This window comes from Gordionus sp. m RMFG-2023, chromosome 2, assembly GCF_954871325.1.
Source record: "Gordionus sp. m RMFG-2023 chromosome 2, tfGorSpeb1-WG-v2, whole genome shotgun sequence".
Lineage (NCBI taxonomy): Eukaryota > Metazoa > Nematomorpha > Gordioida > Chordodea > Parachordodidae > Gordionus > Gordionus sp. m RMFG-2023.
In genome coordinates, this window is record NC_088776.1 from 53,424,283 (window position 1) to 53,449,507 (window position 25,225).

At 23.5% G+C, this 25,225-nt stretch overlaps 1 protein-coding gene across 1 annotated transcript in view; it reads left to right on the forward strand.

The window, feature by feature from the left end:
• Positions 1 to 6,890: 6,890 nt before the first annotated feature.
• The window catches only part of LOC135924463 (uncharacterized), a 48,388-nt gene continuing 30,053 nt past the window's right edge, over positions 6,891 to 25,225 (forward strand). Inside the window, exons 1-15 of the mRNA XM_065459519.1 lie at positions 6,891 to 7,088; positions 11,464 to 11,603; positions 11,763 to 11,889; positions 13,106 to 13,126; positions 14,774 to 14,919; positions 16,409 to 16,529; positions 16,935 to 16,961; positions 20,459 to 20,545; positions 21,560 to 21,631; positions 21,723 to 21,818; positions 22,449 to 22,478; positions 22,546 to 22,578; positions 22,748 to 22,774; positions 22,852 to 22,875; positions 22,937 to 22,981. Of these exons, the coding sequence (XP_065315591.1) occupies positions 6,977 to 7,088; positions 11,464 to 11,603; positions 11,763 to 11,889; positions 13,106 to 13,126; positions 14,774 to 14,919; positions 16,409 to 16,529; positions 16,935 to 16,961; positions 20,459 to 20,545; positions 21,560 to 21,631; positions 21,723 to 21,818; positions 22,449 to 22,478; positions 22,546 to 22,578; positions 22,748 to 22,774; positions 22,852 to 22,875; positions 22,937 to 22,981 (1,108 nt within the window). The 5' untranslated portion in view covers positions 6,891 to 6,976. The remainder of the gene's footprint in view (positions 7,089 to 11,463; positions 11,604 to 11,762; positions 11,890 to 13,105; positions 13,127 to 14,773; positions 14,920 to 16,408; positions 16,530 to 16,934; positions 16,962 to 20,458; positions 20,546 to 21,559; positions 21,632 to 21,722; positions 21,819 to 22,448; positions 22,479 to 22,545; positions 22,579 to 22,747; positions 22,775 to 22,851; positions 22,876 to 22,936; positions 22,982 to 25,225) is intronic.

Here is a 25,225-nt window from a genome sequence, read left to right on the forward strand (position 1 = left end):
CAATCTTTATTTTTATGAATTCCATAATAATAACATCATAATAATTAGTCCTATAAACGTTACTACAAAAATGAAACTCGTTACCATTACTCATTATGTCTAAAAAGGGAACGTCATACCGTTACTCATTACCTTTTTAAAAAAGGAACGCGCGTTACTTTCTATTCAAAAAGTAAAAGGTTACTCTTTACTTAAAAAATTAAATAAAATATACAAAAAAATTATTTATTTTGTTCCTACAAAATATAATATAAATAAAACTATGCGAAAAAATATATAATAAGATAAGATCTTTTTGTGAAAAAAATTATCATTAAATAAAATTATACATAATATATTATATAGATGACATCTTTTTGTAACAATTTTTTAATTATTTTTACTAACAATTGATTTTCAATTTATCAGACAAACAAGAGCGCTAAGTGCTCAACAAAGCTTTAATCATGCTAAACACTAGAGATCTGCAAAGTTAGGCCCGGAATTCTTTTTAAAATAATCGGGTTCCGGTTGGGCTTAATATTTTTATAAGAATTTCTGGCTGGGTCGAATCGGACCTTGGAAATTTTATTAAATATATCTAAATTTATCAATTTTATCAATTTTATATTGAATTTTTAAAATAAAAATTTTTGATTTAATTTATTGAAACTAAACGCTATATAACATATGTCTTTTATTTTAAGTAATTATAAAAATTAATTTCTATATTTAAATAAATTCGGGCTTGGCCGGGCCTATAATTTTTTTTAAAATAAATTTCGGGTTCGGGCTGGGCCGGCAAAACTTTTTAAAAAAATTTCGAGTTCGAGACGGGCCGGCAAAACTTTTTTAAAAAAAATTTCGGACCTGGCTTGAAAAATTAGTCCCGATGCAGATCATTACTAAACACACTTTCAATTGGAAGCAGAGGATGGGAGAATTGCATTATATTTGATTAATAAAAGTTTTAATCGGGGAATTTATTAAATATTTAAAGAATTATTTTTATTTCGAAACAAGCTTAATAGATGAGTTTCACAATTATCTTCATTCATTTCCTCATCAAAAATTTTTTTTATTTTATCAGAAAATATTCTGGTATGTGTCTTAATAAAGGAATTTAGTCTGCTCTTTTATCAAGATATTTCATCATACTGAAAATAAGTTCTATCTATCTTTCTTTGATGACCTCTAATTTTATCCAGGAATCATTTTAAATAGGGGGTGGATTATTACGGATAGTATATATTCATCTTTATAGATTAGAATCTAAAATATAAGATAATCAAAATATAAATTGTAAGCAATATTTGAAGTGTTACCTTTTATCTCTGCCTTCCAAGATTAAATTAATAAATGGCTTACAAAACTTAAATCTTTTTTATAGAATGATGGGCTTAATTGTTTTTATTATATTATAGTTTATGATTGGAATATGGTTATATAATTATAAATTAATAAATATATGAGATTGCAAAAATAAATTACTAAAAATATTGTCAGTATTTAGATGTTTGATAAAATTGAAGTTTCCTTATTATTAATTTTATAAAATTTATCTTAAAAATAAAAAATAACTTACGGACTAAACTTTAAATTTGCATTTAAAACCTTTTATTAGCATATTTATGCTAAACACTTTGAGCATCATAGAAGCATTTTATTAAAATAAATTGTCTTAAATTTAAATATCAAGGTATGTTTAGTTATATATTATATGAGATAAACTATCCTTATGATTTTTTTAAACTTTATATTAAGTAAAATTTAAATATATTTTGCACTCATTAAAAATTTATATATAACCAAATAGTTCTATAGTTACCATTAGCCTTTTGTAATTTTAGTTTATTTGAAATAATCAATTCAAGGATATAAATAACCAAACCATATGAGTTGTTTGCCTCTTAAATAAAAAAAGTTAATCTCATTTGTACTTAGTTTTTTTTAAAATTATTTTTTCCAAATAAATTGAGATACATTTCAAGGGTAAAACTTATTTAAGGTAAAATAATTAAATTTGAAATCGTTTGATTAATAGTTTAAATCTTAGCACAAGAGCAACCACTTTAATTTATATTTTCTTATTTTATCAGAGTTTAGTGTTGTTAAACGGCTCGTTTTGAGCCGATTTTAAAAAACGATTAACTCAATACTTCACTTAGAAAAATATTACGCAAGCCTGAAGATTTTGCTCATAGAAGGAACAAAGGTCCATATAGATATTATCGAAATCTCAAGGCTTAGGCTATATTTTTCTGGCTAAAATATTGAGTTAGCCGTTTTTAAAAATCGGCTCAAAACAAGCTGTAACAACACTAGTTTAAAGGGTTAGAAATAATAAATAAATATGTAAAAATGTTTTGAATTTAAATTTTTTATATGATGATAAACATTTATACAATATTTTTATATAGTCTGATTTATATAATTAGTATTATTGATAAAAATTGAAGTATTTTATAATTTAAAGTTTAAAAAATATAAATAATAAAAGGTATTTAAAATAAAGCTAGCCGTTATTTTATAGATAATTGAATCAAAAAGAAGAAAGAAGTTATATAATAGGAATATTAATAAAATAAAATATCATATATTTGTTTATTAAATAGTAATATATTTAAATTTTATATCATGCACTCATTAAATTATCTTTATTTTAATATTCTAATATGTAAGAAACTTATTTTATAGCTATTCAGATTTGACCTTACTTTTTATTTTATATTTTGTTCAACCTTTATTAAAATATTATTTTATATATAGTGTTAATACTTACAAGAAAAATAGTTATAATTTATTTTCCTAAAAAGATACAAAAACTATGGGTTTTGGCAACCAAACCATTTGATAGTATATACATAGATTATGCAGGTCAGTTTTTCACAAAAAATTGGTTGATAATAGTCCATGCCTATAGCAAATTTCCAATTATTGTTCCTATCAAAAATATTACTACCGATATCCCATTAAAATAAATTTTTAAAACCATTTCGTTATATGGAATACCTGAAACTATAGTTACTGATAACGGCACTAACTTCTCAAGTAATGATTTTCAAAAATTTTGCTATGACTATGGTATTAAACATGTACTTAAGTCCGCATACCACCAGCAATATAATGGCCAGGTAGAACGTATGGTGAGAACGTTCAAAAAACATATGAAAAGAAATATATAGATTGACTTAAATACTGCACTTGACAAATTTTTATTCAATTCTAGAAACACACGAAATATACAACAGGAGTTAACACCTTCAATTTTAACATTTTTTTGGCAGCCCCGTTATTTTATTAATTTTTATTTAAAATAATTTTTTTGTTTTTAAATCTTAACATTACCAGCAATAGAAGCTTTAATGTAGGAGATTTTGTTTGATACAAAATACAAGATGAGGACAAATGGTGGAATGGTATGGAACACAAAGAAAGTGACATGATGTTCCAAATTAGACAGACTAGGGTGTATTAAGGAGACACTTAGATCAATTAAAAATAAGAGATTTTAACACATTTATAAATTATGATTCTAACTTTAAAAATTCTTTTTGGAAGTGTGGACAAAAATAAAAATTAATTAAGATAATCTAACACCGATTTCTATACTACGAATTAAGCAAAACTTATTTAAAAGATTATATAACTTAATATATAAAAATAAAAAAAATAAATATTGGATACTCGAAAAAAAATTTAACGCTAAAAATATTATATAATAATCTTATTGATCTATCATTCCAATATTCAATTAGTCAATTTGATTCATATTCTTACATTATTCCATATTCTATATATTATTCTAAATTTATATATTAATCTGATAATTCACTTCTGATATCCAATTTTATCAATTAATATTCCTAATTATTCACGACTTATTGATGATAGTACCACAAGCAAGCCTATATGACAAAATTGCGATTGATGAAAACAATTTATGATAAGGATAACAAAAACGATTTGGACAAATCAGCGCGCAAACTCAAAGACGATTTTAACAAACCGACGTATAAACTCAAGAAACTATTTGCACAAGCTCTTAATGACAGCTTACATTAAATTAAGAAAGCTTTTTAGAAGAAGGAGAATGTTATATAATAGGAATATTAATAAATTAAAATATTACATATTTGGTTTTTAAATAGTAATATGTTTAAATTTCATTTCACGCACTCACCAAATTATCTTTATTTTTATATTCTAATATTTTTAAGAAACTTATTTTATATGTATTCAGATTTGATTTATCCTTACTTTTTATTTTATATTTTATTTAACCTTTATTCAAATATTATTTTATATATATCGTGTTAATACTAACAAGAAAATTAGTTATAATTTATTTAAGAATAAAATAATATAATTAACCTACCTTGTTTATCTTTTTGCAACAAAAGCAGGGCCGTAATCAGGAATTTTCAGCTAGGTGGCCAGCTGCTTACTTGAGCGGGCCACTATTTTTTTAAAATTAAACAAAAAATTAAGCATTCATAGAAAATCTTTGCTATTTTTATTAAAAATTTATTAACGCAATATGAATACAAAATAATACTATAATATAATATGACGATTTTTATTTTTAAATTTTAACATAAATAAAAGGAGAAATTTTGTGTTATTTTTTTTTCATAAGTTATCAATAATAAATTTTGCTTATGTTTATCTATCGACTCTATATTGCTTGATAGAACTCTCTTTATTGTAGAGAAAGAGGCCATACAAGATGTTGGTACCCTAATGATGATGGCTGCTGAGTAGCATTTATACAATTCTTTAAATGCATAAAGATATTTTTTAATACATAATATTTTGGATATTTTCAAAATTATGTGTTTCTTAAACTTCTGAAACTAATAATTCTTTAGTTATTTTCATTTCATGATGTAAAATTTCCAATTTAAGTTTATGATTCTAATACGGCCATTTTATCCGATATAGAATAATCAGGGTCTAAGTAAAACATGATAGAAGATTATAGTCATCTTGTGTTAATCTATCTAAAAAACGATAAACACAAAGTAATCAATAATTTCGTAATAATTCCTTTATAAAGAAATCCAATTTTGGTTTCGACTAAAAATCTTGAAAATTTATAGGCATTTTACGTAACCTTGATAAATTGTGGAAAGTGAGATTAAATTTTGATCAAGGGCCTTAATTATAATCAAAGATGTATAGGCCCAGCCCTAAGCCGGCCTGGCCGGGCCGTATTTTAATATTTTTAAAATATAACCGGGCCGGGCCATGCCTGAAAAATTTATACAACATGAATTATTATATTCGTCAATTACATATGGTTATAATGATTATATATAGTTATGATTAATATAATGTTTGGTAAAAGTTAACACTAGCTAACACTCATAGTATCTATTACATAATAAAATTCTAGTTTTCCTTCCATGGAATAAATACGCAAAGGATTAAATACATTATTATATAATATATAATATATGTTATATTTTTTATTAAAAATATCATTTTTATTTTTTTTATAAATACATACTATTTATAATATATTAAATATCTGTTTATATAAAAAAAAAAAAAATTAGTGTTGTTAAACGGCTCGTTTTGAGCCGATTTTTAAAAACGGCTAACTAAGTTTTTTATTAGGAAAATAATCATGCAAGCGTGAAAATTTTGCTCATAGAAGGAGCAAAAGTCTAGATATATAGTATCAAAATTTTCAAGGCTTAGTCAATATTTTTCTGGCAAAAATATTGAATTAGCCGTTTTTAAAAATCGGCTTAAAACGAGCCGTTTAACAACATTAGCTAATATACTTGCTTATTAAATGATAATAGTCGACGAAAAATATGATAAAATACGAAATGATGAATTTTTTGAATATACCAGGTCGAATATAATTTTTAAAAGAAAGACAGTGTAAATTAATAATTCTTATTAAATTTTCTTGGACTTCTCCAGGAAAAATATGGCAAATAATTATTCACAGGTTTTTACATCCTTATGCATCTTTTGCATCAGCCTTAACACAAATAAAAAACATTTCACTTTTGTTATATTTATCTGAAATGTATTCAAGCACCATATCTGCCATAATAGATATTACTTCGTTTTGAATTTGGGGTGATGTATTTTGGGCATTTTAGGGTATATATTTAAATATTTTATTTAATTCAGAATCTTTTTGAATGGTGTATGGCTATAAATAGTCCAGAAGAATAAATTATATGCAACATCCGTAATTTTTGTTGAAACAATCCCACGAAAAGGTAGAATCTGTATGCTAAGAAATAGCATCAGATCAAATATTGATTTAAGATAGTAAAAATTATATTATCTCATTTATTTTTAAAAAACTTTAATGTACAGTTATAAAAATAAAACAAAACAATGACGAAAAACTATTTAAAAGAATATTAAAATTAAATTGACTTACTATATTTATATTCTATATAAAAATATAATATTAAAAGAAGAGAAATTAAAAAAATAATTCAAATTATATATTTAGGTTAATTTGGCAGGGCTTAATGATCCATATATGGATATCCAGTTGGATCAACAAATTATTGTATTAAATGATAACAAATTTAGGGAGAAAACGGATTTTGTTATTTGTCTAAATTTTAGATAGGTCAATTAAAAAAACATTCAAAATTAAAGAGATTTTACAAAATTGAGCAAAATCAATTAATTAGTTAAATTAAAATAATAAAATCAAATGAATTCTAAAATATCTTGTTATGCAATGTTTAAACCTGTTAAAAAAAGTTAAATAATAGTAAGTTTTCAAGATTAAGTTAAATCATAATTAAAAAAATATCGTATAGAAGGTCAAAAATGTAATAACCTTGTACATATTTTTTAAAATTAATAATCTTTAAAAATCTTTGAAATTAAGATTTGGCATTTCTTTTATTTTTGAATAAAAATTTTTTAAAAAATTAATAAGTATCATAAAATAATTTTCAATTTGTTTTAATAAAAGATTATAAAATATTTTTTAATAGTAAATTATATTATGATAAGTATGTTAAGGTTCTATAACACGAGGATATATCTTGTAGCGATAAATATCTATGTGATTTTGTGGACTTGTTATGGAGAAATGGATAACACTGCTCTATTAGAAGGTTAATATTAAAAATAATCTTCTCTAATATTTCCCAGGCTTTTATAATGTAAAATAAATTAAAAAATCATTAATTAATTGAAATTCCAGAGTAATTCTATTTATCGTTTTTATAATAAAAGACAAAACGTTATTTTCCAAATGTATTTATTTATCTAGCTAAGAATTACCATGTTTATAGAAATGAGCTGATAATGTATTTATTTTTGTTAACTAATATTTTTTAAAAAATCCCCATTATTTGGTTATTGCCCTTACTAAAATGATTTTATTTAAAATTAATTCATATATGTATTGTATTTATTTAATACTGATATGGATTAGATTATAAAATAGAAAATAATCATTGTTACCTTTGAAAAATGCAGTTACCAATAAATAAATAATAGTTTTTTTTCGATAAACTCATGACATTTTTAAGTATTTAATAGAAAAAAAATTCGCCCCCACACCTGGAAAAAAATACCACGGGCCACTAATAAATTTTATATGTAATCGGTTAATATGTTTTTTTCTAGTGTTTTTACCAACTTTAAATTATTTTTTGGGTTGTCGTCAATATTGGTATGTAGTCATTGGCCAATATAATTTTAAAAAATTATAACATGGACCATGGGTGAAGCCTAGATATTATTTTAAGACTAATGGTTATTTTGCAGATCCTAATCTTCGCACTATAAAATATATTTAAGCTTTAGAGATGTTATTAATAATTACTCAGCAAATAGATGCAAGTCTAAAAATCTTTATATTATATTAATTTTGATCTGTTACTTTCAGATTTTATAAAATAGCAGCAACGTTTAAAAATAACGTCAATCCACCTAAATTTACAATTAGCAAGAAAATATTACGAAAATTATTTATTTTTATAATAAAATGTAATTTAAAACTTTAAAGGGGTCTTATACAATTATAACAAGATAAAATATTGGAAAAGGGACAAATTTTTAGGATTAATGTTGTTAAATGGCTCGATTGCAGTTAATTAATTTAAATCCACTGGATCACGGGAATTTTTTTAAAGTAAATTATTATAAATAACAAAAAATTTAATACAATAATTAGATTAGATTATTCATTTCCAGGTAGACTTTGATGATTCTGATTACTTTTCAATTTAAAGACTTCTATTATTATTTATCATAATTAATAATTCATCTAACTGCTAGTGCTTATATTATAAATAGATCAAGTTTTATTTATTTATGATTTTTTACAACATCTGAAATATCAAGTTGAAGTTTTTAGTTATCAAAAAACAATCTCAACAGTTACATGACATTATTAAGGTATAATTTATGAACTGTCATCATAGAACAAAATATAGTTTGTCGATGTTTAAAGATAAAGATATTATAATCAATATTGTAGAATATATATCTCAAATACATAAATCCAGGGATGCGAACCCGACAAAATTTTTGCCCGGATTCGGTTCGGGTTCGGTTCGGGTTCGGTTCGGGGTATAAAAAAAGGTGGGTTCGGTTCGGGTTCAAGAATTTTTGAGTTGATAAAAAAAATTCTATATTTAAATCATAATAAAAAACTAGACATAAATTTGATATAAAAAATAAATTTTTTATTTTATTTATAGGCAAATATAGTTAAAAATACAAAGCATATAGTCATGTATCAATTTTAAAAATTTTGTTTAGACGTATTAGCATAATATCTTCCAAGAGTTGGTCACTCATCCTCGATCTATGTGGTGAAAGAATGAATTTCAAATGTGAAAAAGATCTTTCAACGCTAACCTATGTTAAATGTATATTTATATGTGAAAATATGATAAATTAACTTGGGTTGCAGGAACAGCAAATAAGATTTTAGATAAAATATATAATTCAGGGTGTTCCAGCTTAGCAGACTCCCAAAAATGCAAAATATTTTCTTTTTTATCTAATCTTTTATAATCGCTAAATCCAGTAATTATTGTAAGGATTTATATTGTTTATATTTAAATATTCCATAAAATAACAATTTTAATATAAATCTAAAATAATTAATTTACTAAGCTTTTAATTAACCTTGTATCTTGGGTCCAGGTATATGGCACCTAAGAGAATTTCGTTCTTTATAAACCTTTCTTCTCTGTTCTTAAGACAAGAATATAGTAATTGAGCAAAATGGTATGGATTTTTTTCCAGTTCGATGCAGCATCTTAACCATGCTGCATAAAAATCTGTCAGTGTTAACTGTTCAGATTGGAATTGTTTGGTTGCGATTTTTAGCGGTTTTAAAATTTCAACAATCGTTATTATCTCTTTCCAATCTTCAGTCAATAAATAATCAGATTGCTCTGAAAAAAAATCTTCGATATTGGGTATTAGTAAAATCAGCCTTTCTAACATATCATGGGTTGAATGCCATCTGTGGCAATCTAACACAGGCTTAAGGAGTTTCATATTTTTTAATAACTTTTGGTAAGTGGGATGTCTTAATTTTAAATTTAGGATCCTAGCTTTGGTGATAATTTTATAGCATCTTGAAGTGCCAGCTGAAGTGTGTGAGCTGCACACCGTACACTATAAATCGGATAGGATATAATAGTTGATAAAAAAGTATTTTGTATATCATCAATATCATATTTATATACATTTACATTCATATTTTCCTCATCTGCTGATTCACTCCTTATATCATAATCAGTTTCAAGTTGCAGGAGCTTTATAGCTCTTAAAAAATTACAACCAATCAGAAGTAATTGTGTATATTTGTTGAATATTAATTTTAAATTTTAGTAAAGTTTTTAATATATTCTCTTTTATATATTCTCCTGTACATCTCTCTTTCAGCTCTACAATTCCAAGAGTCCTCAAATTTATAATGGACTTTGATATAAATTGAATATTTACACCAAGAATTGACCTATCTAGTCGTTGAACTGCATCAACTTTTAAACTTATTAATTTTCCTTCTACCTCTCTCGATATTTTGTCTCTAATTGATTGGGCTGTTTTATTAATAGTTCTGGATAAATTTTTTTTGTTTATAACCAAATTGAGCCCAGATAGGAGTGGATTTATAATTCTTTGAAATCCCGAATCTTCAATAATTGATAAAGGCCGGCCATTTACAGTAACAAGTTCTAGTATAGAACTCATCAAATCATTAGATGATATATTTATACTTATATGCTTTTTTGGAAAAAAGGTTTCTATATTAATTTTAGGTTTTTTTGCCAATAAAAATTCCTGATATTTGGTTTTTTCATTTAAATAATTTAAATATTCATTGTTGTGATTTCTTTCCAGGTGTCTTTCTAAATTTGACAAGTGATTACCAGACATTTTTACTTTGCAATATGAACATATTATTTTTTTTCTATTGCATTAAGGGTAAAATGCTTATCAAATATGACTTTATCTTTAATCTTAAATCTATAAAAAGAGAACAATTTTTTTAAATAGCAATGATTTCAGAATTAAAAAAGAGATATTTATAAATTTAATTTCATTTATAATATGCACTTCATTAATATCTTGTAAAAATTAATCTGAACCAAAAATAAATGATTAGCATATATAAATTTTAAAATCATTTTAATAAGTTCACAAAAACTGCTCTACATTTAACAATTTTTAAGTTAGATGTTTAGAATTTTTTAAATTAACAATATAATAATTTTTACTTTGATTTGTTAACCATTTTCTTCTAATTAATAATCTTTAAGAATAATAAGATAAAAATTTAAAAATAAATGGCGTAAATTAATTCAATTGTTTAATTTTTTAACACTCCAATAGGAATCGAGAATAAATTAAAAAATGGCATAAATGAATTAAGTTGTTTAAAATTTATTAACACTTCATTTAATTGGAAATTTGAAAATATAATATTTGTATTTACATATATTATTATATGATTTTAAATAATACACTGAACCCGGTTGAACCCGGGTTCAAATAAAATTCTTGGGTTCGGTTGGGGGTTTTGAAAATTTTATAAATGGGGTTCAGGTTCGGTTCGGGTTCAGAGTTTTTTTCTAAAAACCCGGGTTCACTTCTCCGGGTTCGGGTTCGGTTCGAATCCCTGCATAAATCACTTTTATTAAATTTATTATTTCGCTTCTATAAAAATACAAATAACATGATGAGTAATTGGAATTTAACTTTCTTGAATGCGTAAATCAGAAATTAGCCTATCTTGAGGTGTGAATCAGAAACTTAATTTATTTTTATGATATTTAATATTTTTTTAAAAAATTTTAAGAATATTTATAAATTTAAAAATTATCTTCTACCATAGCGAATTCCCATGTTGGTTTATGAAGATTGAATTCAAGATAGAAATTGACAATATAATTTTAGTGAAAATATATAAATTCACAATTTATTTTAAAGCATAACCATAAAAATTATTTTTTTTAAAAGGTGTAAAGGTAGGAGGTAGAGGACTTTCCAAAACTTTTGAGGTTAACGATACAATAATCCAAAGATTGGTTCGAGGAATGCCTTATACAATTTTGATGAATGTCGTTTCTAAACTTGGCAATTTTGATTACAATAAAACAGTTAGAATAATACAAAATTTACACTTTTATTAATTAAACTTAGAAAAGTAGATTGATATAAAGCTAAAAAAAGAAGGCAGGAAAAAAATATACTAGGAAATTAAAGAAATAAAGGATTAAAACTAGATGTAAATAAATAAAAAATGTATGAATTTCAAGGTCAATAATACGAATACAATAGGACTTCATTTTCCATGTGATTTCAACTCTTACAACATTTCGTTCTATTTGACGTGCTCCAACTTGGTGAATTTGTCTCTAATAGCATTCGCCTATTTGAAATTTGGTAATTATTTAGAATTATATAATAATTATTATTATTGATACTATGAATTAAAAAGAAATATTAACATTTTTCAACATTAATTAATTCAATCACATTATTTATTTGGTTAATAGTTGAGCCTGCTGCTAAGATATTAGCACACTAAATTTAAATTTTTAGTAGCTTACAATACTTATAACGCCTTTTTATAAATAAAATAATGTAAATTGGTTTTCTATATTATTGCTGTTCTCAATTTTCCAAGGCACCTTAAATTTAAAATAAATGAAAATTTTTTATAATAAAGGTCAATTTTATCGGCCTAATACCTTTGTCTAATTGTCTTCCAGTTTCTTGAGATTTTCTGTATTAAATTTTGGGCACGATCCAGTAGATGAATCTTAGCAATTAGTTTTATAGAAATCTTGAAAATAAATAAATAAGATAAATATATTTTATTATGTGAAAAATTAACATATTCCCTATTTCCAACTTTCTTATTGAAATTATAGAATTAATAAAAAACTCTTATAAATAATTGTATCAAGCCAATACTATGACAATGCAACGAAATTTAAAAAGTTCGTCAAAATTCGATGGGTACATAAAAAAATTTAGGATGGAATATAGCGATACATTTGCTTTAGCTATTTTGAAATTAAAGATACCTTCAAAATGTTGGTGCTTTAATTTTTATTTCTATAAAAATAACCTGTCATCTTCTCTTCTCTCCTCTTAAAGAAAAAAAAGTAAAATGAAAGAAAAATAATGAATTCTGCAATGACTTAATAAATTTTTTTGGCGATAAAATTGACTATTTTATAAATATATATTATATATAATAATAATAAGTATTATTTTCTAACAAAAGATTGAAAGAAATGGTAGAAATTTATCGTTTTCCAATATTATATAATAGAACTCTATCAAATCTTTATTTGGTTGGAAATTAATCATCCTGATGTTTTCGAGCTGCATCATTATTGACAAATTTTTTGATTTATATTTATAAATATTTGAACTGTGATAAAGTAGAAACAATATATTATATACCGAAAATAAAACAACTCATTCAATTTTTTAAAATTATCTCTAAATTATAATAATACCCTTTTATTTTTTATAGAAATTTGTATTTAAATTTTGTAATTTATAATAATTAAATCTATTAGTATAATATATAATATTAGAATTAAAATTTATTTATAATATTAATATATACACTTATATTTTTTAGATTACAGTATATCAAAAATTGGTAATCTTTTATTTTATTTTATTTTTACTTTATTTTTTTTTATTCATTTCTTTCTTACCCTGATTAAATATTGCATTTGAAATATATAATGAAAACCTCTAAATCACCTTAATGTCAGACTTATATAGTTTACTTTATGAAGTACTTTTGCGATATTATAATTGATTAATTTTCATTATAATCTTTAAATATAAATTAAAAATAATTATTTAAATAATATAATTTAAGAATGTAAAATTTCTTAAATTTGGCATAATTTTTAGAGAAAAATGTCAGAATTTAGGAATATTTATAAAAATGCTAAAGATTTTTTAATTTTTTTGCAAAAATTAATAATTAGAATTTTAACTGTATTGGAAAATGTAATATATATTTATTGAAATCATATTCAATTCAATGATTTGAACTACATCAATAATTATATTAGTGAAATACCTTTGAAAAGTTATTAATTATTTACAAATGACAGCCTTGAAAAGTTTTTTCATAACTAAATTCTAAAAAGTAACCAATTAAAGTTACTAGAAAGGAAACTACTTACATTATACAAAATTTAAGTTTGAATAACCAGTTATCCAAAATAATTTTGCCTTACAAATTTTGTTCAGAGTTATTTAAAAAACATTTGAATGTTTACGGGCGAAAATTATTAGATTTTAGTTATTAAGATTTTATACATATGAATTACATTTCTAGTCATTATCATATTTTTTAAATTTAAAATTTTCCTCAGTAAATAATGCATTGAGAGTTCGGATTCCCCATGGATTCCATACCTAAATACAACATATACATTATTATTATAATTTAAAAAAATAAGGGTGGTAAAAAAAATGTTTAAAATTGATACATAAAATATATTAAAAATGATTACACGAAAAAAAAATTCTCAAAAAAGTTTTTCCAATAATGAAAATAAATAGAAAAAGAAAAACAATTTCTTGAATATCTAAATTCTAAATAAAAAAAATAGTTGGGTTTGAGGTTAGGTTTTAGTTAATGTCAGGTTCAAAGTATATTGTCAAAAATATTATTTGCAAAGCCAAACAATCTTTCGACGCAATACTAGATCCTAATTCTGCAAAAAAAATTTAAATTGAAAATAATAAATGAAAACATTTTAAAATTAAATAAAATAAAAATAATCAAAATTTTAAAAGCAATAATTAACTCTTTTCAAAATTGATGTTTAATATTTTAAGTTTTTGCTGGAATAAATAAGCTCTTTAGACTAATAAATATTTTATTGGATATTGATGTAAATGGAACATTACATTTAAAATATTATTTTAAATTTAATAAAAAGTAATTTTTAAATTTAGAAATCATCATTTATAATGTAAATATTTTAAAAAATAACTAGTTACATTGTTCGTTACAATCCAAAAATAATTTTTCTATTCTTATAAAATAAATTAATTAATCAAGCTTATATAGGTGTTTCAATGATCTATGTACATCATGCATTAAATTAAACAAAAAATAAAATATTAATTTATTTCATTTTATTGATATATTATGTGAAATGCCGGAAATTCCCCAAAAATTTAAATTTTCTAGATAAATATATAGAAATTTTTTTTAATGAGAATAAAGGTAAATGTTCTTTTATTAAAAAAACTCTATTCTTACCTAACTTTCACGTAGAAAGGATTAGTTATCACAAAGAAACTCCATCTCTTGTACATTTCAATTTCTCCGTACCTTTCGAGCATATGGTCCAAACCTTTAGGATGAAACTATTAGCAATCACAACATACAATGAAACAAGGGAATTAGTAGAATTTAAAGAAGTAAGTTAAATAAATAAAAATATTTTTGGCAATTGAATTAACTTTATAATGTTACCTTGCTTTCTCAACATTAAAAATCACATTAATTAAAAAATATTGAACCATTATTATTTTGATATGAAAAGTGAATCAGTGATATTGTTCAGACAAAAATATTAAATCCTTTTTGTTCAAAAGGATTTTAATTTTATCAAAGTGAATTTATTTATTCTAACTCAAAAATTTTTAAAATATTAAGTTGAACACTCCAATTCTGAACTATATATAAAAAATGTAGATACAGTATATTAATTTGCATTTATTTATGAATTAGATTGATTAATAGCTATTTTTCAAACTTTCTATTATATTTAGAGAACTATTATCAAATTTGTTTATCTTTGCTAAATTTGTTCATTTGCAATTAAATTTATTCATCTAATTAAATGTTTGCCCATTAGGATTTAAATCTGAACTTTAGCAATTAAATTTACTCATTTGCAATTAAAATTTATCTTATTTCCCGTTAAAAGCTGGAGAAATTCAGAATTTAGAATTATAACAAATATTATGTCAATAAAAAAATAATGGTTCATGATTCAAATGATATCGTCTTGGTTTTAATCTTTAATATATGTATACCCTTAAACATTATGAATAATAGAAATGTATTTGTTATTTAAAACATTTTTTACTGTAACATTAGATCATGTTGGAAAATTATGCTTTAGTATTAAATTTTCAATTATTCTAAATATCTTTAAAAAATTATAATATCAGTTTGGTTTGTGTTATAAGATGTTTGAAAATTATTTTAAATAAACAATAACCTAAAATAATAATAAAATCTTAAATTAAGTACTTTAATAATCAATCAAATCTCTATATATTATATTATATAACTAAATTAAATGTCAAAAATATAATCTAATAAAAAATTATAAAATGAAAATATTCGACTTAAGAAAAAAAATTAAACCGAAAAACTAAAATAAAAAAAATCTTTTAAAATGGAAAAATAAAATAGAAATAGAGAATTGAAGAAAAATGAAAGGGAAAATAAAGAAATTATTTGTAACTTGAAAGAAAAATCATAAATAAGAAGAAATAAAAATTAAGAAAAGATGACAATTATAAATTAAAAATGAGTTAAAGATACCTCCAAAAGTTAGAAATAAAATATGAAGAAAATTAAAATAATCAAAAATTTAAGAAAATATTATTGAAAAGGATTATAATAATGACAATTTTTTTTAAAAAATATATAAAAATAATACGATTTTCCTTCATTTTATGGGAATTTCCTACTTTTCTGTATTTTATTGACACTTTCCTTTTTTGATGGATCTTTTTACCTTTTAGATTGGGGATTTTTTTTATGGGGAAACTTGGACTTGGCCTGGAAAATTTTTGACAAAAGAAAAATTTCTGGCGTCTGTCTATAATTATTTTATATATTATATTTATGGTTATAAACTATATTATTTTTGTTTTTCCCCATATTATTAAGTTCACCAATTTACCGTTAGAATATCATTTCAAATCAAAGGGTATTTACAAGCTGAGCTTCCAGTTTAAGATATGCGATGTGTGGTTGGACACTATTGAAAAAATTAAACATGTCAAAATAAGTATTACAATTTTTTTTACATCATTATTTTGATTTTTAGTGAGAAGATTATATAATCTAACGAATTCAATTTATTTTCTTTCATAATTAATAAGTCCTATTTTAATCATTTTTTTTGTCTTTCAAACTAAAAGAAAAGGATTTTAATGAATACGGGATGGATAACATTTTTGGATCGTAGGGTTTATAAGATAAATGGACAAAATGTTTTTTTTTATAGAAAACATTAATTAAATTTAAAAAATAAGATAAAATATGATAAATTGATAAACTGTCTATTTATTTAGTTGACAATAAAATATTTCCCTTTTATATTTTCTCATATCGATTTACATTATTGTAAAATATATTTTAATAATAGTTAATTAAATTATATGTTTTTCTTATAAAAAAATAATTTATCTAGATGACAGACCTCTCAATAAATACTATGGTAAACTCTTATTTTTTTAAAAAATTTATTTTTAAAAAATTATAAGCTATGAACCTTTCAGTTATTATTAATTTACAAAATAAAAAAAAGAAAGAAGAAAAAAAAAATTTTTTTCAATTTTTTCAAAAAGTATTGATTTTGCTTTAACTTTGAATTTAGTTCTTAAAAAATTCAATTTTTTTAATCATTATTATATTTATATATAAATTTAATAATAAATTTCTAAAATTGTAATTAAAATTTAAAAATTATTTCCATAATTTAATAAACTATAGGAGATATAAAATACTGAAAGTTTAGAATAAATGATCCACAAAATAACCAAAGTTAATTAATTTATATTTTTTTAATAAGACATAGTTGTAAAGCAAATTTCAAAAAAGGCAAACTTAAGGTGGGGGGGGGGGGTAAAAAAGATAAAAGACATGGGTATCAAATAAAAGGTAATTAAAATATCTTTTGATTTTAATAATAATTTTCACCCTAAGTTTATATTTTTATTTGATATAAATATCGATATTTTGAGTTGTTAAAAATATTCTTGCCCCCCCCCCCCCCAAGACCTAGACCCGCTTGCTTATAGTAATTATTATTATTATAATAAAAAAAATATTTTAATTACCTTTTATTTGATACCTATATCAAAATAAAAAAATTTTTACCACCCCCATCTTTATCTAACCCATTCTCTTCTCGACCAAGTATACCCATCAAGACCAATAATGAATACTTAGTCAAATAATATTTGAATTAGCTATTATTTGAAACCCATATAGATATTTTGTTTTGATAAAAATATTCTTGACCCACTAGACCTAAACTCGCTCATTATTGGTGAGATGTTGACCCTCTAGTTGATTAGATCTTTTGATTAGCTATCGATTGACACCCTATACTCGACATACTTTTATACGTCCCCCAAAATACTTAGAAAATAAATAACAATAAAATTTTTAAAAAAAACGCGCGTAAAACGCTTTTCAAATTAAGATTCTTCTTTATCATGGTTCAAACTTGACAATACCGTTATAGTTCTTTATCTTTTATAAAATTGAATTCTTAAAGGGATCCCTTAAAACCCCTTGATGATCCCTAATAGTTCTGAACCCTTTAAAGATTTAGACATATATAATACGAATAAAAATTTAAAATAGAATAAACTAAGTAATATATTTTTGACTAAAAACCTATTACTATAATATATCAGGATCGATGGCAAATTATTATATATGAAGAATGAATTATTTATGTATGAAAGTTGAGTCTTGTATAACAATAATTTAAAAAGTGCACAAGACATATTTTAGATAAGTGGAATGCATCATTTGAATGGGGCATTATGGTCTCGGGCCTCACAAAAGTTTTAGAAGAGCTTCTTAGAAATAAATGGAATCAGGAATTTCAAAATAATTGATACATTCTCATTTATAATATTTAATGAATTATGAAACTCGTTTATTTTTTTTAGCAAAATGATTCCATATATCAAAAAAATAATTAATAAATAATGTATACTTTAACTTCTTCATTAATCATTTTTCTAGTTTTTGGGTCTAGAATAAGGTAGGGGTAATATCCTTTCTAATAAAATATTTTGAGATATGTAGTAAATAATAACCAAATAAAATATTATTTTTCTTGTATTTATAACAATTACTCATAATTTTAAGATCAAACAAATAGAAAAATTCTGAATTATGATAATTATCATTTTTTAATTGTATTAATAAAAAAATTAATTGAATATTCCTCCTAGAAATGGGGGGGGGTGTCGGTGGTATGTCTTATTTTAATATAATTTATAAACAATATAATATTAAATGACAATTCATATTAAAATTCAATTTTTTTATTAAATTTCATATACAAATATAAAAAAATATTATAATTTTAAAAATTAACATTATAATATAGAGAATATAATAAAATATGTCATATATCAGTTTAAGTTAAATAAAAAAAAGATTGATACAAATGTATATTTTTATAAAAAGAAGAAAAAACATTTTTTTTTTAAAAATAGAAAAATATCAAATGGCGAGGTCGGGCCATGAACATAATGTTTTAAATATTTGATAATTAGATCTAATTATAGATATAGCGATTTTCTGCTTGAGTTTGTAAAATAGAGAAAGGTATGATTATTTTTATTGATTTGGATATTAATTTGAATGTATCTTGTACAAAAGAGCAGGTTAATGTAGCTGCTATTGGAACAAAGTGGTTATCACACATTAGTTGTAAGTATTTTGTATTTTTTAGATATTCGGTTCTGTTAATGGGATCATCGGAAATATTAGATGTAGCCATGGGATCAATGCCGGTAAAATCCCACATCAAAGCCTTTCCCATGAAAAAAGGAACGACGGTTTTGCCGTCAGGGCGTTTTTTATCTAAAAAGAATGAAGGTTTCTAAATTACAGAGAAAATTGGCTTTATTTTAAAAAGGAAGGGAAGCTATTATTGCATATATTTTATCATGTAGGCTAATTTTTGCTATAAATTTACAGTGGAGAGAGTGTCTCCCATACGCGTCTGCCGATTGATTGCATTTAATGCAAATATAATGGTTTAGGAAAGGTACGCCCAAGCGTAAATTGATTGCATAACGAAAATGGTTATTTAAAATTCTGGGATATGAATCTAACCATTCATGGACAGAGTTGTTGAAATTAAGAAATCTTAGGAGGGTTTGATCATTGAGGTGATCTAAGGAACGAGATACCAATCCTTGATCCCAATCTTTTGTTTCGTTGAATCTGGTGGGGCTGTGTCTGATAAGACATTAATAATCCAACAACGTAAGGCTTCATCTAATAAATTATTTTTATCGATGATAATAATTTGCGCGGTAATATTTTTTGCTGATAAGGTTTGATGAGATGAAAGAAAATAGGGCTATACATAATACCTATCTTAGGACTAGTCCTCCGGATTTACAAGGGAGAGTTGCTTGGTGCCATGAGTTAGAATCGAGTTTGATGTTTAATTACTCTATCATCATTTGTAGTATCTTTTGTTCATATTCTTTTAAAAGAATTTCAAAAGAGAAGGCACTAGAAGTTTTTTTAACATTACTGGATTTGTGGTAAGGGCGTTTTTGAGAATGTAATATGCTTGATAGATGGGTAATTTTTTTAAGATCGATAGTTTGGGGATTAGTTTTTTAAATTATTTCATATAATCCATTTAAATTTGTTTATATTAGTGATTATATAGGAGCCATATCAATATCAAATCCTCAAATTTATAATTTTAATTCTATGGCAATACTTAAAATGTAATTTTAAAATAAATAAAATTTTAAACTAAAGTCGTGTAAAATAGAGAATTATAAGCATTAGTAGATATTCAAGAGTAGGTAACTTCTATTTCTTGTACAATTTATTTTAGAATATTTTAAATTTTTATCTTCATGATGCTAAAATTTGTAATATTTTTTAATTAAAATTTAAAAAAATAACTAAGTTTCCGCACAATATAATAATTATTAACAGATTGCAATTCTATAATATTCGCCAATCTATCGATTTACAATACCAAACGAAGCTTACTCATAATGGTTTTTCCAAAAAGTTTAAAGGGTATGATTTAAAAATGTTCCCGTATATTATATGTTCCTTTTCTTTACAATAAAAATAAATTAATTTTTCTTATGGTTAAAATATTAATTAATTATTTAATATACCATATGACGTATCAAACTCTACATATTATATGATATATGAGAGCAGTGTCTACATGAGCGGGGGGGGGAGGGGGGGGGTAGGAACAGTTTGCATCCTAATATCTATAAAGGAGTAGGGGGTAGGTGGTAGGCATTTTGGGGGGTAGGCTATAATAATCTAGAAAATTTTCCATTACATTTTTAAATTATCTATGGATAACATTTTGGTATTTTTAGGGGGGTAGATATATATTTTTGAGGGGGGTTTGCATCCTGTGAATATACTGTCATGTAAACGCTGTATGAGAGGTTATTGTCATTAAAATTTTTCTATATTGATTTATTTAAAAACTTAGTATTAATAATAAAATATACAGTTATATATTTGCTGACAGCTATGTTTTTTTTATACCCACAAGATGATAATTTTTAAAAAAAATTTTTTTTATTTAAATGGCAGAAATCTTTAAAATTATTAAATAGGAGACCCAAACGTCTATAAGGTTTTCATCTTAGGGCTTCACATTTGGTCAAAAGGAGTATTTCTTTCATATTGTACTATATGTTTATTAGTAGCGATAGATTCATATTCAATTATCATTCAAAAACAATTATTTAGCCCATGTTACTTCAAATTTTTTGATGAAACAAGATTAAAGACTATAAATTATATTTGGTCAGAAGATTTTAGCTCATCTTTTCTAGGATCTAAAATCATTACAGAGGCAATATTTGAACAAATATATGGATTCTATTATAAAATGAATTGAATAATTTTTTTGCATACTTTATGTTTAGAATCATGTAATAAAATTTTTTGACAGCTTACACATAATTTCCAACAATATTTTAAAAGTTAGCTTTTATACAAACTTTATATCAAAATTAGGCATCCATCTATGTTGCTAAAAATATAATATATTTTAAATAGAATCTTTCAAGAATGGGAATATGTCGAAACGTAATTGTAGTTTAATCTTATTTGTGATAGCCTATGATCAAAGTCGAATTATTTTTCTTATATTATGATATGCTATAAAATAAAAAAAAATTTTCGAAAATGTTTAGTTTTGATATTTTAAAAAATCATATAGCACCAAGAAATATAACTTATATGATCACATATAAAACACCTCAAATGAATAGGCCTAAGGGTAAATATATAATCCACCAGGAAACTAGATTTAAAAGTAATATTTTATAATAATAACTTTTATTTTTTTTCATAGTTAGAACTCAAATTTATTCCAATAATCATATTTATTTATTATTCATTTAATATATAGCTTTTTGGGGAAATGATATATGACGTTGGTCTATTTTAAAACGCAATAATACCCCTTTATTTTTTTTATATATTTACATAAAATTAGTCAAATTTATTATATATCATCCCTCCAAGGACGAAATCTCCTAGTTAGATTTAAAAAAGGATGGCCCGTGCTGGATTCGAACCTAGAGTTATCGGATTGTGCTTACCACAGTGATGCGACTAGATCACAGACTCTCGAAGGCAGCCAAATTTTTTATAAATAAGGATAAAATTACAACGCTCTCTAATATTTTAATGATACCCCCCCCCCCCCCAAAAAAAAATAAATCTATAACGTTCAAGGCTATACATCATTATCCCTATTTTCTTATTGACACAATAGTTTTTCAAACTCAGAGTTTGTTTTTTTTCAAAACCATATGTCCTATTCGGATCTAAATCTATTCAATATTGTAAAAAAAACACCATGAAATTGCTAAATGTCAGTATGTGTTTAAATAAAAAAACTATACGACTTAAAAAGAATATATAATATAATATGATATAGGGCCAAGGGATATTCCTAGAGCGAATTTCGGTAAAATTTGATATTATTTAAATGTTGAACAAATTTTATCATGTACTTCTTACTATGAAAAATATAGAAAATTTAGAAGAATTTTTGCAAGGAATAGAAGGTATAAATATATACACCTCTTTTTATAAATTTTTGCTTTGATAATCTAAAGCAATTAACTTATCAACATAAATATATAATAGGTTTTTGAAAAAAGTGTGCTTTGTATTGATGAAATTTATTTTTTAAAAATAAAATATTAGAAATTATAAATTTTTTATTTATTCAAGGAGAGGCTAATGACCATTTCCCTCAAGGTATTATATTTATCATTTTTTACCATTAAAAGAAGGATACATAATATAATTTTATGATTCCCTATTTATATACGCAGTGAATAATCCTGCTTTCATTGAAGGTTTTAATAAATATTTTAATTTTCAAAAAATAGTTATAATTTATATTTGCTTAAAATTTAGATTTTTTGGGACTTGCTCAAGATGTCGGGCTCAATAATGCAATAGGTTTACGGGCGATGTATTTTCTTTTATTTACATTATATCGAATTTAGTTTTAATTCAAGTATTATATTATTCTATATTTTGTTTCTAATAAAAATTAGATATTTTTAAAACTTTAATATATTTTCATTAGACCCCTTTTATTTTTTTGTATATCAAAGACAAAAAATATCTTTAGATATCCAGATCCAATGCAGAAAGATAAATTTTTTGTCAATTTACTGGCATTTAAAATTCCAAAAAACTTAAATAATAATAGCGATTTATTATCTATTTTTAACCCATACATTTTTGAAAAGAAGTTTGTTAAGATAAATCTATATGAATTTCTTCCTCTAGAGTTAGAAATATAATTACATTGAAACCTCTCTAATTTGGGCCTTGGGACCGGGAATTTTGAATTAAGACAGTTGCTCAATTACTTAGTTAAATCTTTAAATGAGATTTTATAGGAAATATATTCAAGCATGTTTATTGTAGGGGAAAAATGGGTTAACGTGGCATGAATTAGCATTTCCAAGAAAATAGATTAAGCTTTGGTTTAGAAAAACAAATATAATATCAATGTGTAGCCCAATCTCTAACCTTTACAATATAATATGAATCAAAGCTCTATCTATAATAGTGTTTGAACTAGATAAGATTATATGAAAGTTGTTTTTATGACTAGTCAAAATGGTATGTGCTAACTGGTCGTAATATATTATTTAAAATTTTTATTATAAATATAGAGTACTTGTAAAAGGATCTAAGTTAATATTTCTTCATTCTTTAAGTATTTAAAAACTTGATTATACACAATTTAATTAATTTATACTTCTCAATTTATCATTAGACTCAGCCATTTAATTAAAATATATTATAAATTATTTACTTAATTATCGGTTTGTTAAACATGCTTACTTCAATATAAAATTAACCACTTATATATTTAATGATTTAATAAATTATTATCTTAATTATCTACAAAATTTAAATGTTATTTTAATAATTTAACCATTTATCAATTTAAAAGTTAAAATATATATTTCTTTTTTGTTTATTAGTATTTTCTATTATTATTTAATGTATATTTTCTTACATTTTTATTTTAACATTGATGGTAAGAAAATATTAAAACCAAATTTTTTTTTATTTAATTGTCTAAGAGTGCAATGATAAGATAAAGGAGACAGAATTGCTGAATAGAATTATTTTAGAGACTTTTTGTGCTGCAAGAAAAAGACTGCAAAAAGCATGCCCGGTGAGATGGATTCAACATCAAGTGTACAGAATTTTTGAATTCAGAAAAGCCTATTTTGAAAGATCATTAGGAAATATCAAAATGACATGAACCAGATATTTCAAGAAACTGTTACATTTTCAATACAACATCCGATTTTTTTTACAATGGAATGTATTACCCAAAATTTTGTGCAATATTTTCAAAAATGATATGATTTGGCTGAAGTTTTAAGAATGAAAATATTATTATTTAATACAACTTAGCAAACTAGAAGATAATATCGACTAAAACTTTAAAGAGATTTATGTGATTTTTTAGGCGAAAGGGAAATAGCTTCGACTTTTACCTAGTCTAACAAATATTTGCAATATTAAAGTGAAATTAATCCTTAAATAACCGTTATATTTCCCTTTAAATATAATTTTGACTCAAATTAATATATGATTTGTAATTCATCATCTGGCTTTATCTAATTTACAAATATTATTACCGATAAATTCTTCTGGGGATATATAATAATATTGGCAATAAAAAATAAATACTTAACTATTCAGAGTATATAAATGTATAAATGATAATCAATTTCAGAATTTAAATCTTGGTATGAAATTTTAATTTTATTGATAATTCTCTTGCCATAGAATATTGCATACTTTAAAATATATTTTGGAGTTTTTTCCTAATATATTAAAATTATACTATATTGGTAACAATATCAATTAGTGCAAACACAAATGAAAGGATCTTTTCCTCATTATGGAGATAATAACTTATCTCAAAAGTATGATATCTATAAATTAAACTGTACTCACTACTTTGAGAATTAATTCCCAATATAGAACAAATTATAGAAAAATTGTTGCAATTAAAATTAAATTTTCTTTATCAACAATATTTTTATTAACTTTTTAAATTATCATCAACGTTTAATTCCATATTTTATTGCGATTTACAACCAGTTTATATAGCTATAATATTTATAAAACAATATTATATTCGCTCTTAAATAATATTTTCTAATA